Here is a 12447-nt window from a genome sequence, read left to right as displayed (position 1 = left end):
CCTCCGCATGCGAGTGTCGGTTGGAGATGGTGGAGAAGGGCGTCCGGTCCACGAATCCTGTGCTATCGGGGCAGCTAAATCGGTCCCCCTTTTCGGAGATGGCTTGCCAAGTCCACGTAGGGGCAGCTAAATCATTGCCCCGATGGGTGGGGGCTCCGAAGAATGTGCCTCTCGACTTCGAATGTCGACTTCTCAGCCCCAATGTTGATGAGAGTCAATTACAGCCTGGACCGCCTGATTTAGGCGAGGTTGTTGCTTCGGTATAGCCAGAAGCTGGCGGAAAAGGCCTGGCAAAGAGCCAGTGACTCTCCACAGAAGCGAATAAACATATCCACATCCCGCCCGGTGGCCGCAGCGTCTCCCTCTATCGACTGCGTCGGGGCATGCTCCTGATCAGCCCCGAGGCCCTCATGACACCCTCCCTCTCTCTCCACATATGCACCTCTGCCCAGGTTCATGGGGCACGCAGGAACCACATGTTGAGGGTTGTCGGTCCCCGTTGCGCGAATGTCTCGTGACGCGTCCGGGCCGTATATGAGAGAAGGGGTGCCCCGCTGTTGCTGTCCCAAACCCAACAAGCTATCCCGAGACTTGCTCCCTTACCGTCATAATGTCCAATGGTATCCTACGAACAGATGGCGCTCGCATCGTCGACGCCAACGGCGACGTCGTCATTCTTCGGGGTGTAAGCCACGCTGAAAGCGGAACTTGTTGCCAATACTGACAATCCCTAGACGTCCCTGGGCGGATGGATGCTCATGGAGAACTTCATGAACGGGTTTCCCGGCCGCGAGCACCAGATCCGTGCTGCCCTCCTCAAAGTCCTCGGCCGCGAAAAGGCCGACTTCTTCTTCGACAAGTTCCTCGAATACTTTTTCACAGAGAAGGATGCCGAGTTTCTCGTGTCGTTGGGCTTCAACTGTCTGCGATTGCCCCTCAACTACCACCATTTCGAGGACGACATGAAGCCTTTTGTCATCAAGGAAGAAGGTTTCGAGCACGTGGACCGTGTTGTCGAGCTCTGCGCCAAGTATGGTATCTACACCATCCTCGACATTCACGCCCTGCCTGGCGGTCAGAATCAGGACTGGCATTGTGACAACCCAACGGGCTACGCCGCCTTCTGGGACCACGTCCACTTCCAGGATCGTGCAGTGAATCTCTGGGAGCATATCGCCAAGCGCTACCGTGGCAACCCCTGGGTTGCTGGCTACAACCCCATGAACGAGCCCGCCGATTCGGAGTGGACCCGCCTTCTCGCCTTTTATGACCGTATCGTGCCAGCGATTCGCGCGGTCGATCCCGAGCACATCCTCTTCATGGAGGGAAACACCTTTAGCATGGATTTCACCGGCTTCGACAAGGTGTACCCCAACTCGGTCTACGCCATTCATGACTACTGCGGCTTTGGCTTCCCCAATCGCATCGGTCGATACCAGGGACATAAGGAGCAGGACCAGTACATCCGCAAGATGTATGACCGCAAGGCGGCGTTCATGAAGCAACACAACGTGCCCATCTGGAATGGTGAGTCGCTGTTTCCAACTCATAGGCAGACTCTGTGCTAACGAGCAATAGGTGAATTCGGGCCAATTTACGAACGCGAAGAGTTCAATCCAGACTGGGAGGTCCACAACGAGGAGCGGTATAACGTCCTCGATCGCCAATTGGCCATCTACACAGCGGATTCTATCGGTGAGTGCTGTCGCCTAATGCCATTAGCTCCCACTGACAGGATACAGCATGGTCAATCTGGTCCTACAAGGATATCAACGTGATGGGCATGACGTACCTGTCCCCCGAATCCGCCTGGCTCAAACTGCTCGGCCCCATCATCAAGAAGAAGCGTGACCTCGCGGTCGATTCCTGGGCGTACGATGATGCACACCTCCAGGAAGGGCTCTTTGGGCCGCTGCACAAGTGGTTCGAGGACAACATCCCGGAGAAGCACTCCAAGAAGTACCCCTGGCAGTGGCGTATGCACATGCACGTATTCCGAGGCATCCGCGGTATCACAATGGCCGAGTACATGATCCCCGAGTGGGCTGAATACTTCAGGGGCAAGTCGTTCGAGGAGCTCGACGAGTTGGCGGCTAGCTGGAAGTATGAGAACTGTATGCAACGCGAGAAGCTGAACGAACTCTTGAGCTTTTACTCGCCGATGCGTGCGGGGGACAAGCGTCTCGAAGGAAAGGTCATTGAGTCCGAGAAGGAAGAGCAGCCGCAAGATGCTGGCAAGGACAAGTCGGTATCCGGCGTCGGCGTGTTCGAGCTGGCCCCGGATGAGAAGAGGAAGGCTGTTGTAACGGAGGCGCCGATAGCTGTAACAGCATAGACTTGTATGACCAAACAGAATAAATGGCCAAACCGACAAGATCGATCTATAATGTGTCAGCAAAAACAATCAAAGGCCAAGATCCCCCAGAGATGTGCGTGGACATACTGAACCCTCCCTTGGCTTGGCGACGTACGCATTCGGATGTATTTAGTCGGTATACCTGTATCATTTGCCGCGCCTATAGTCTTTACTCTGTGCCCTGTCGTGAAGCCCTGTTCCGACGAGCAACTTCAATCTTCTCCAGCACTTGCAAGTGCCAGGCAAACTCCGGCACGCTCAAGCTGAAGCGCTTCAGATCCCGGACGCCCAACACAATTGATTCCTCAATATCGGCGGGGAGGACACTGGCGAATGGTCTGCTGACGGTGGCGATCATCAAGATCAGTGTCATTGCGAAAGTCCTAGTGTGGTCAGTAAGACGGTCGCATTCCGCTCTGTGTGCTGAACCTACACCATGCCAGTGGCAAAGAGGCAAGATATGCTATTGGCGGGTTCGTAGTCGAAGACCCGGATGAACCCACCGCAGCCGGCTAGGCAAGTCGCGGCATTGTTCAAGATTGCCTCGCGATAGGGGTGTTGATCAAGGTGATCCACGTTCAGCAGGGCATATTCAACAAAGGGTCTGTGGATAATGTACATTCCAGCGTAGTAACGACCCTTGAGGCGCAGTATATTCCATGGGTTGTTGCCCCTGGACGACAGGCCTTCAATGCGTGCTGTGGGCGACTCAACGGACGGTGGAGAGATGATAGAGTCCGCCTCGGTGCGTAGCAGAAATTCTGGCAGATTCCTATAAACCGCTGAGTGGTGGGACCAAAGATCTTGGGTAACAGACAGTAGCCAGGCTGGGTAGTGCGAACCACGATCGAGTTGCTTGCGCTGCGCCTCCTTGACGTTGTATATCGCACTGTTGACTCGGTTGAGGAAACGGCGCGTGGAAGCATTCGTCGTGATTTGGAAGGCAACAACTTCTTGTTGCGGATCAGCCGCGCCATTGGTCCCATCTGCTGTACTGGTAACTGTCGGGTATGGAATCAGCTCTTCATATCGTGCCATGCCCGACGGCAGGTTTACTGAAATCTCCGAGACGAAGTCACCTTCATAGATGAACGCAATCCAGAAGAGTCGGGAAAACTGATCTGGGATGGCGGAGCCTGGCTGACCGTGAGTATATCGCCGCGCGAGAGCTTCGCATTTGACAGAAGCAGCGTGCGACCAGTGAAACGACTCTGCTACTCGACCCTTGGCGCCACGATACAAACTAGATTCATTCATCAGCGTATGTTGATTTCAACATGAACATGACCGCACTCACCTAGCCAGCATGGCACATTGGGCTGCAGCTAACGACACCTCGGCAAAGATAAAGCCCAGTAGCAATCTGGCCTTCCCCCAGAGTTGTTCTTCAGCCGGATCATCGAAGCGAGAACGATCATCTTGAAGTCTCACGAGATTCGCTCCCCGAGAAAGAAAGGATGCAAAGCAAAGAACAAGTATGAGTAGAGCATAGTGGGCAGGGTCGATATCCTTCCCAGCCTGCAGCCCATCATATATAGCCACCACATCGCTCTTGTTGAGAAGGGGATAATAAGAATTGACTTGAGCGAAATAGATGTCAATGAGTGCTCTGTATTCCGCAGGAACTTGACCATGATCTTTCAGGAGGCTCCAGGTCTCAGGCATGCTAGTTGTTTGCGGGTCATGCTCGAAGAAGACATCTGTTGCATCCTTTGGTTTTTGGTCGGTTTCTGAACGAGGCACTTCGCTCAAAAGCTCCTGCACGATCGGCCAACTGTACACATGATCCGCATTGGCTGTATGTGAGAGAGCAATCTGCACGTCGAAGTCTCCAGGCGCTGTCCCTGGTAGCGAGGGGCTTGTACGATCTTGCACCTGCAAGTCAGGTTGTATTTCAGCTGTTTTGGCGATGCGCTCTTCTAGCAATTGGATTCTCTCCAGGATGACCTGGGTGTTGTAGTCGATGCGAGGCTGCTGAGAGTCCCGATAAGTGCAGGTTACGTTGTTCCTCGCGCAGTAACCGCATTTTGGCTGCGCAGCATCGCACCGCGTCTTCCGATCGCGGCATGTGACGCAGGCCTGGGCTACGCGACGGCGTGTGGGAAAACGAGAGGCTACTGAGAAGGTGTCCATGGTGTTCTGCTCAATGTAGTCGGATTGGACTCCATTGATGTGTAATAGTACTTGGGCACGGTTTGGCGCGTAGTCGAAGGGTTCACTTTACGTACCCTAGATTATCCAGGCAAGCGACCGACGGACGCACCTGCTGTTGTTTTTAGTGGGACATTTGTGCAATGGTGCATTTGGGGGCGACCATGCTGAGCAACGCACTCATTGGCGCGCGCCAGGTGTATTATTTGTACATATTTATGCAATATCGCTTCGCGAACGATGGGCGGGCAGGAGCGACTACGGACGAGCAAAACTGGGAAGGACGCGCACAGTAGCGCCGACCACCATCAGCTCAGCTGACTGACCAACTCCTCACCACCATCAGCGAAGCCAACCGACGCAATGTGCCTTGACGTATGGTTGCCGTACATGCATGCGGCCACGATGCCGATGCTAAGCCCCCCCAATATTTGTCAATCGTCATGTCGCCGGCACCTCTCCCCATTGGCGCGCAGTAACATCGAACTCGATGTACACATGGCGAAGATGAATGATACTTGACTATGCTTTCTACATCAACCGTGATCTACGTGTATCTCGATGGGCGCGCCAACTACCAAAGACCCGGTGTGGCAAAGGAGCTGCGAGTCAATGTCAGAACCACGACATCCCTTCGTTGAGGGATATGAGGCGAACCAGCAGTGCCAGATGGAGCAAGCTCGAGCGTTGGAAACCGCTTCTGATGGCGATGACAATCGACTCATTGATCATGACGACAATTGGCGAGAGCTGGAGGATGAGAAAGACCAGGTCTTTGTTGGAGGCGGTACGTCGCTGATGAACTTGAACGTGGATGCGCCGGACTGACACCATGTGCAGTGAGAAACTACTACTACAAAAGCAAAGGTCGATGGATTCCTCAAAGGGGTCTGTTCAATTTCGCCAAGCTTGACCAGGAGCAACTCGGTTCTTTCGACTTCAGATCGATGCATCATCCTCTGACACCCCCTCAAGTACCTCTTCTACCATCCGTAATTGGGGATCCCACAGCAGGAAAAGAAGGTGCCTATCCCTTCGCGCCTTTGCCGTCGGAAAAGTATGCTCGCTTCCTGGAGATACTCCCCGCTGACTCGGGAGAGCTGAGATGCCGGCTTCACACGGCCAAAATCTCGGATTGTCGTCTCGGCTACGAATACCTGTCCTACAGCACGGACAAGAGTATCCATGCACCGGCTGAGCCGAATCAGGGTCGTATGGTCATAAATGGAAGCTCAGGGCAGTCCAGGGAGGTACTCATCCGACTGTTGGAAACGCTCCGCCTGCCGGAACGCTCACGGCTCATTTGGGCGCCTCATCTCTGCATTGACGTTGCCGATGTCAATGATCGCAACCGTCACACCAAGCTGGCGGCCACAATCATACAAAACGCGAGCAGGACTATTGTATGGCTAGGCTCGGCTGGGCTTGGCAACTATAACACAGGGTTCGCCAGCATATGTGCTGTTGTAAACTCGTGGCGGGCGAGAACTGGGCTTGAAGAACATCTCGCTGAGGCAAGTTATTCAACCAAGCCCGATCCTGGTTTTCAGAGCCCCAAGCAGCGCTGCGTCGGGTCCCTGAGTGAGGCCTGGCTGCCAGCCATTGAAGTGTTCCGAAGCAGCTGGTTCACCAGTACCTGGTCTTTGCAAGAAGTTTCCGTTGCTCGCTCTGTCACCGTGATGCAGAGTGACAAGGAAATATCGTGGGATTGGATTGGTCTGAGTTCGTCCATTCTCCGCGAGAATCTTGGCCGTCTCTACGGAGTGTGGCACAGGGACTGGCCGGAAGGCAAAAGACCCATCGTCGAAGAAGGCGTGTTGAGCGCATACTTCATGTATCGCCTATCGCAGTCCCAGTCATGTTTTGAGCCCGTTGAGCTGCTCTTTCACCAGCTCCTTTCTCTCACACGGCAATTCAAGTGCAGGATTGGGCACGACAGGATCTATGCCTTATTGGGTGTACCGACAGCTGACGCGGACGGCGTCGCAAACAGATTGAAGGTCGATTACGGCGTGAAGGAGCCCCAGCTCAACCATTCCGTGGCTTGCCACTTGGCTGAGATGGATGGACCGGCCTCGTTCCTGGGCCAAGTTCACCACGACCACGACGGTCGACATAAGATGCGCGTCAGCAATAACAGCCTTTCTCTCGTTGTGGATGGATCATCGTGGGTCCCGTGGTGGCAGACAGCGCTATCGGATCCCATTGAGCCTCTGGTTCCGCATGCTGACTTTTCGGCCGGTACGGCTTTGCGCCCGAGAATCTTGAAGCAGCCAGATCCGACGAAGCTTGTGGTGAGAGGGGTCTGGGTTGATGAGGTCGAAAGCGCTCGTTCGCTAGACCGATATAACACGTTTTGGCGTGGGCGCGACACCAGCACCTATTCGAAGCACGTCAACTTTGACCTGAGCTCCGGGCCGGGCAGCCCAACCCTCAAAGCACCGCCGCGGTTAGAGAGAGCCATGCTGGGAGATGAGCTGCGCGCATGTGGATTGACAACCATTGACCTCAGTCAGCTGGCTGTCACGCTGAGCTGTGGCAAAGTCTGGGAAGGCACACCCGTGTCTGACATTGAGGGCCATGTAGCTGATTATGCACGATGTATCCTTCGCAATGGGCTGTGGTGGTCGTTGGACTGGCTGCGAAAGATCAAGCGACAGCAGGGTGCGGATCCAGGCCAGGAGCAGGCGATGAGTGTGTCTGACCTCGAGGCCCTGTCCACTGGAGGTAGCAGCGATCGATTCTTGGACTGCGCTGCCACAGCCGGCCGAAACCGGGCCACATTCGTGTCCAAACATGGTATCTGGGGCCTTGGGCCCGATGCGATGAAGCAAGGAGATAAGTTCTGTGTGGTGAGCGGCTTAGCAGCGCCCTTGGTACTACGGTCAAACAACCACAAGGACAACAGCTTCCAGGTCGTGGGGTCGGCCTACGCTTTTGACGTGATGCATGGCGAGGTCGCAGAGGTGGCACAGTCCAAAGATGGGTGGCTGACGGAGTCATGGATTCAGCTAATCTAAGGAGAAGGGGAAGAAGCTCCTTCTGTCTATTGAAATGCGACTCTATACAAGGCTTCGCAGAAAACAGTGATGGCTCTCGAGCCAGCCTCGAGGACAGCATCCATGGCGATGAACGGGTGAGGCTGGCCCTTCATGAGATGGACCTCAGTCTTGACGCCTGCAGCCTCTAACCTCTCGGCAAACTGCTCGCCCTCTGACCGCAGGACGTCAAGCTCACCGATGACGAAGCACGCGGGCGGTAACTTGGCCCAATCGCCCTTCCACAGCAACGGGCTCGCCTCTGGGTTGGACCAGTCCTCCTTGTTGGGCAGGTAGTGGTTCCTGTACCAGAGCATTTTGGGTGCGGGCAGAGCGGGCGTATGCTCGTATTCTTTCCAGGATGAGTTGTTTGTGGTGTCTGCAGTGTTGTCCGCGACGGGCACAGAGAGGAGCTGCAGCTTGAATAGCTTGGTGCCCCGGGCGACTGCGCGCTGGCACATGACGGCCGCAAGGTTGGCGCCGGCTGACGAGCCACCAGTAGCGAGCTTGTCAACGTTGAGCGACAGAATCTCCTTGCCCTCGTTGAGCACCCACAGCGTCGCCTCCCAAGCGTCCTCGACAGCTGCAGGGAAGGGGTCTTCGGGTGCCAATCTGTCTCGTGTCAGTGTCGTCAGTCCATGATCGAATCGGTGTCTTCCGATACTACGCACCTATAGTCCACTGCTACGACCACGCTCTTTCCCCTGGAGCACAGATGCGACGCAATGACATTTTCCGTATCGATGTTTCCGAGCACCCAGCCGCCGCCGTGGAAAAAGATGCACACGGGCCAGCCGCCCTCCGGTTTCTCGCCCAACGGTGTGAAGCATCTCACTTTGACCTCGGGGCCCTGGCTCTCTTTCCGTGGAAGGGAGTAGTCAACAGTGCTAGCGACCTCTTGCAATGGACCGCTGCCAGGGATGAGAGTTCCGCCGACGCGTGACGCCGCGACAGGCTGCAGATGGACCTGCTGCTTGTTGACGAGGTGCTCATTATAGAAATCCCTGTACTGGGCATCGAGCCTGGGCAGGATGCTCTCATGGATAGGGTAGGGTGGTTGGCTGGTCATGGTGGGCTGGCTATAATGAGGAGATGCAACGATGCTTTGGCAGACTATGGCAGTTGTTCGCTGACGGACGTTCGTTGGGATCCAGGAACAAATACGACATTGAGGCCTACGGTCTCCCGAGCAGCATCCCGATCGGCATCCCGAAATCGGCCAGCCGGGCGTCTTCCTGGGTCGGAGGTCATTCTGTTCCAGCTCTCCCCTCACTAGTAACCGGGAAGGAAGCTTGGCTGGGCGGTGGTTCCGTCTTCTCCGCATCGTGGTTCGGTACAACGTGTGCCGGGGGGACCGCCATGCATGCATGCAACACCGTAATCGGGGCACTGTGCAGCAATCAACGGCAATCAGCAGTCCGACGGTTCTCAACGACAACAAGAGATAACGCGGGGTTGGGGGATCGGTACGACGGGGGCAGGGGATCTTATACAAAAGCGACAGCAGATATGGCTGACTTTGCCGTCACCTGTCAATTCTTCCTCTTACTTACATATCCTCTGTTCTCCCGGGGCGACACTGTTTTTGAGTAACTGCACATCAAGATGGCGTCCAAAGTTACCAACCAGACACTCCAGGACAAGGAGAATGCCTTGTTTGACGACACGGTTGATGTTGAGGACCGCAACGATGCGTCGACGGCTCGCGTGGTGGACCACATTGCCGAGCGGCAACTGTGCCGCAAGTTTGACGTGCGACTGATGCCAGTGCTGGCCCTCATGTGTGAGTCGGCGGTACCGATTGGCGTGACTTGTTGATCTGAACTGACCGGTGGAACAGATCTATTCAATGCCTTGGACAAGGGCAACCTTGGTCATGCTAAGACCGCGGGCCTCGATCGTGGTGAGTCCTCTTCGCGGGACACTACTGGGTAGCGACTTACACCAGCAGACCTCAACTTTAAGGATCACCAGTATAATCTGACTATCTCCATCTTCTTCGTCCCCTATGTGGTGTTCGCGCCGCCCGTCGCCATCATTGGCAAGAAGTTTGGTCCTGCACGCGTGCTGCCCATTCTCATGTTCAGTAAGTGACCTCGCCTCACTAGTCGTGCGTCTGTCGCTAACCACCGGCAGTCTTTGGCTCCATGACACTCCTCTCGGCAGCCGTACACAACTTTGGTGGCCTCTTTGCTCTGCGCTTCTTTCTGGGTGCCGCCGAATCCGGTTTTTTCCCACTGGTTATCTACTACCTCACCACCTTTTACCGACGTGGCGAGCTCGCTCGACGCCTGGCCGTCTTCTACGCGGCGTCGAACATTGCCAATGCGTTCTCCGGCCTCCTGTCGTTTGGCGTCTTCCATATTGAGTCCAAGCTGTTTGTCTGGCGCTACCTGTTCATAATCGAAGGCGCTGCGTCCGTGCTCTTCGCCATCTTTGCGTTCTGGTACCTCCCGCGCTCGGCGGCCGAGTCACGCTTCCTGGGCGCCGAAGAGAAGGCGCTCGCCTTTCACCGTATCCAGGTCGACTCGTCCTCGACCGTGTCCGAGGAGTTCAACCTAAAGGACTCGATCAAGATCTTCAAGTACCCGACGACCTACGCCTTTTTGATGATCGAGATCTGCCTCGGCGTGCCGATCCAGAGCGTCGCGCTGTTCATGCCGCAGATTATCTCGCGTCTGGGCTACGGTGTCATCAAGACGAATCTCTACACCGTCGCGCCCAATGTCGGTGGCGCGGTCATGCTGCTCATCCTGGCGTTCAGCTCCGATTTTCTGAGGATTCGGTTCCCCTTTATCATTCTCGGCTTCGCGCTGACGTTTATCGGATTCATTGTCTACGCGTCCATCTCGGACGTCCAGGCGCAGCTGCAGGTTGCCTACTTTGCCACGTTCATGATGGTCTGGGGCACGTCGGCGCCGTCTGTCCTGCTGTCGACCTGGTACAACAACAACATTGCCCACGAGGGCCGTCGTGTGGTGCTCACCTCTGTTGGCGTGCCCCTGGCCAACATTATGGGCCTGGTGTCGAGCAACATCTTTCTGGAGGAGGAGAAGCCCAAGTACCCCACTGCGCTGATCACGACGGCTGTCTTCGGCATGTGCGGCTGTCTTATTGCGAGCCTGCTGGGCGGCTACATGACGTGGGACAACTGGAGGAGGAACAGGAAGGCTGGCGTCAAGACGACGGCGAGGGATGTGCCGACGCTGAAGCTGAGGGAGGGGCCGAACGTGCCCGAGTTCCGATGGTTCCTCTGATTGCTTCACTCCCCCATTCTCACTCGATGGATAAATGCTTTCCCTCTCATACCATACAATGTATCTGCGTCGATTGCACCGCCAGTATTTGTCATCGCCTACAACGGACTGTGGATGTTTGCTACCTAGGATGCTGATCCTATATCTCCAACTTTGTGTCCACCTGACGATCGGTATCATTCGGACTTCGCTCCGGCACAGCGACACCAGATTTCCTAACCAAGTCCCAGATTGCCTCTGATCTTCGCGCGCACTGTGCCGATTCAGGCAAGTGTTACAACGTTACCTTGAGGAATTGGAGCTTGTCAGACGGGATCCCAACAGGCCGGGTCCTACATCAGGGTCCCGGGTATCCACATTCGGACAGCCGTTGTCCGATGCGCGGAGGCGTCTCCTCGTCTCCATGTTTACACTACGTACCAGCATCTTCGTCAGCACTTCTCAGGACGTCTCAGTCTCAGATGACATCTCAAAAATAATCACCCATAACAGAGAAAGGAAGAAGCACTGGGAAAATGACTTCATACGCGCCCAAGGTGGGAGACCCCATCTCCTCCCTCGACACGCCCTCCATGGTCGTCGACATCCCCCTCATGAACGCCAACATCCAGAAGCTCTTTGCTACTCTGCTCCCCACGGGGCGCAACATCCGTCCCCATCTCAAAACGACCAAATCCGCCATCCTCGCGCAGAAATTGGTCGACGCGGGCGCCAAGGGTGGGTGCGTCGCCAAGCTGAGCGAGGCCGAGGTCATGACGGCGCGCGGCTTCACGGACCTCCTCATTACCTGCGAGATTGTCGGTGCCGCCAAGGTGAAGCGTCTCGTGGCGCTGTACCGCAAGAACAGACAGCTGCGTATCGTGGTGGACAGTATTAAGGGCGCGAGTGCCATCAACGACGCCCTGGTGGAGGACGATGAGAAGAACGGCCCCCTTGAACCGCTCAACGTGCTCATCGATCTGGACGTCGGTCTGCGTCGCACGGGTATCGACGCCGGCCAGCCCGCTTCGCAGCTCGCGGCGCACATTGCCACGCTTCCCAAACTCAAGCTCATCGGCGTGCAAGGCTACGAGGGCCACCTGCAGCATGTACACGGGGACGAGGAGCGCAAGGCACAGTGTCTCGCATCCATGTCCATTCTCACATCGACAGCCGACGCGCTGCGCAGTGAGGGCCACGACATCCAGGTCGTCACGACGGGCGGCACAGGCACGGCCGAGTTCTGCGCGACGGTGCCGGGCGTGACGGAGCTGCAGCCGGGCAGCTTCATCTTCATGGACACGGACTACCGCAACGCCATTGGGGCCGGACGCTACGATCAGTCGCTGACCATCCTGGCGACGGTCGTCAGCAAACAGACGCCCAGCCAGGTCACCATCGACACGGGGCTCAAGAGCCTGACGACGGACAGCGGGCTGGCCGAGTGCAAGGACCAGAGGTACACATACGGCTGCCTGGGCGACGAGCATGGTAGTCTGCGCTGGGAGGAGGGCACGCCGCCGCTGGATGTGGGTGATCGCGTCGAGATGGTCCCGAGTCACATTGATCCGACTATCAACCTGCACGATGTGTACTATGCGCACGAGGGTGGTGTGATTCGGGAGATATGGCCCGTCGACACGAGAGGCAAAGTGCAATAGGGGGG

At 56.2% G+C, this 12447-nt stretch overlaps 5 protein-coding genes across 5 annotated transcripts; 3 read left to right on the top strand and 2 right to left on the bottom strand.

The window, feature by feature from the left end:
• Window positions 1-438: 438 nt before the first annotated feature.
• Window positions 439-2453, top strand: F5Z01DRAFT_503390 (glycoside hydrolase superfamily). Its single transcript, XM_046260298.1, has 4 exons — window positions 439-685; window positions 735-1527; window positions 1579-1695; window positions 1743-2453. Exons 1-4 carry the CDS (start codon window positions 611-613, stop codon window positions 2333-2335), a joined length of 1578 nt encoding a protein of 525 aa, XP_046120207.1. The 5' UTR covers window positions 439-610; the 3' UTR covers window positions 2336-2453.
• F5Z01DRAFT_649773 (uncharacterized protein) lies at window positions 2336-4535 on the bottom strand. Its single transcript, XM_046263109.1, has 4 exons — window positions 3654-4535; window positions 2790-3599; window positions 2444-2739; window positions 2336-2381 (listed from the first exon to the last, which is right to left on the bottom strand). The coding sequence occupies exons 1-3, from the start codon at window positions 4487-4489 to the stop codon at window positions 2526-2528; spliced, it is 1860 nt and encodes a 619-aa protein (XP_046120206.1). The 5' UTR covers window positions 4490-4535; the 3' UTR covers window positions 2336-2381; window positions 2444-2525.
• Window positions 4536-5119: 584 nt separating this feature from the next.
• F5Z01DRAFT_672276 (uncharacterized protein) lies at window positions 5120-7527 on the top strand (the record flags this gene model as incomplete). The annotated part of the gene is made up of 2 exons (XM_046264795.1): window positions 5120-5294; window positions 5348-7527. 2 exons carry the CDS (start codon window positions 5120-5122, stop codon window positions 7525-7527), a joined length of 2355 nt encoding a protein of 784 aa, XP_046120205.1.
• Window positions 7528-7553: 26 nt separating this feature from the next.
• On the bottom strand, window positions 7554-8614 carry F5Z01DRAFT_618422 (alpha/beta hydrolase fold-domain-containing protein; the record flags this gene model as incomplete). The annotated part of the gene is made up of 2 exons (XM_046261032.1): window positions 7554-8157; window positions 8217-8614. 2 exons carry the CDS (start codon window positions 8612-8614, stop codon window positions 7554-7556), a joined length of 1002 nt encoding a protein of 333 aa, XP_046120204.1.
• A 356-nt stretch (window positions 8615-8970) lies between these two features.
• Window positions 8971-12442, top strand: F5Z01DRAFT_720369 (major facilitator superfamily domain-containing protein; the record flags this gene model as incomplete). Its single annotated transcript, XM_046266577.1, has 6 exons — window positions 8971-9328; window positions 9386-9448; window positions 9497-9631; window positions 9682-10792; window positions 10932-10975; window positions 11301-12442. Exons 1-6 carry the CDS (start codon window positions 9151-9153, stop codon window positions 12440-12442), a joined length of 2673 nt encoding a protein of 890 aa, XP_046120203.1. The 5' UTR covers window positions 8971-9150.
• Between the last annotated feature and the right edge of the window lie 5 nt (window positions 12443-12447).

This window comes from Emericellopsis atlantica (assembly GCF_019669845.1).
Source record: "Emericellopsis atlantica unplaced genomic scaffold F5Z01scaffold_7, whole genome shotgun sequence".
NCBI lineage: Eukaryota > Fungi > Ascomycota > Sordariomycetes > Hypocreales > Bionectriaceae > Emericellopsis > Emericellopsis atlantica.
This window is presented reverse-complemented; position numbering and strand designations above follow the sequence as displayed.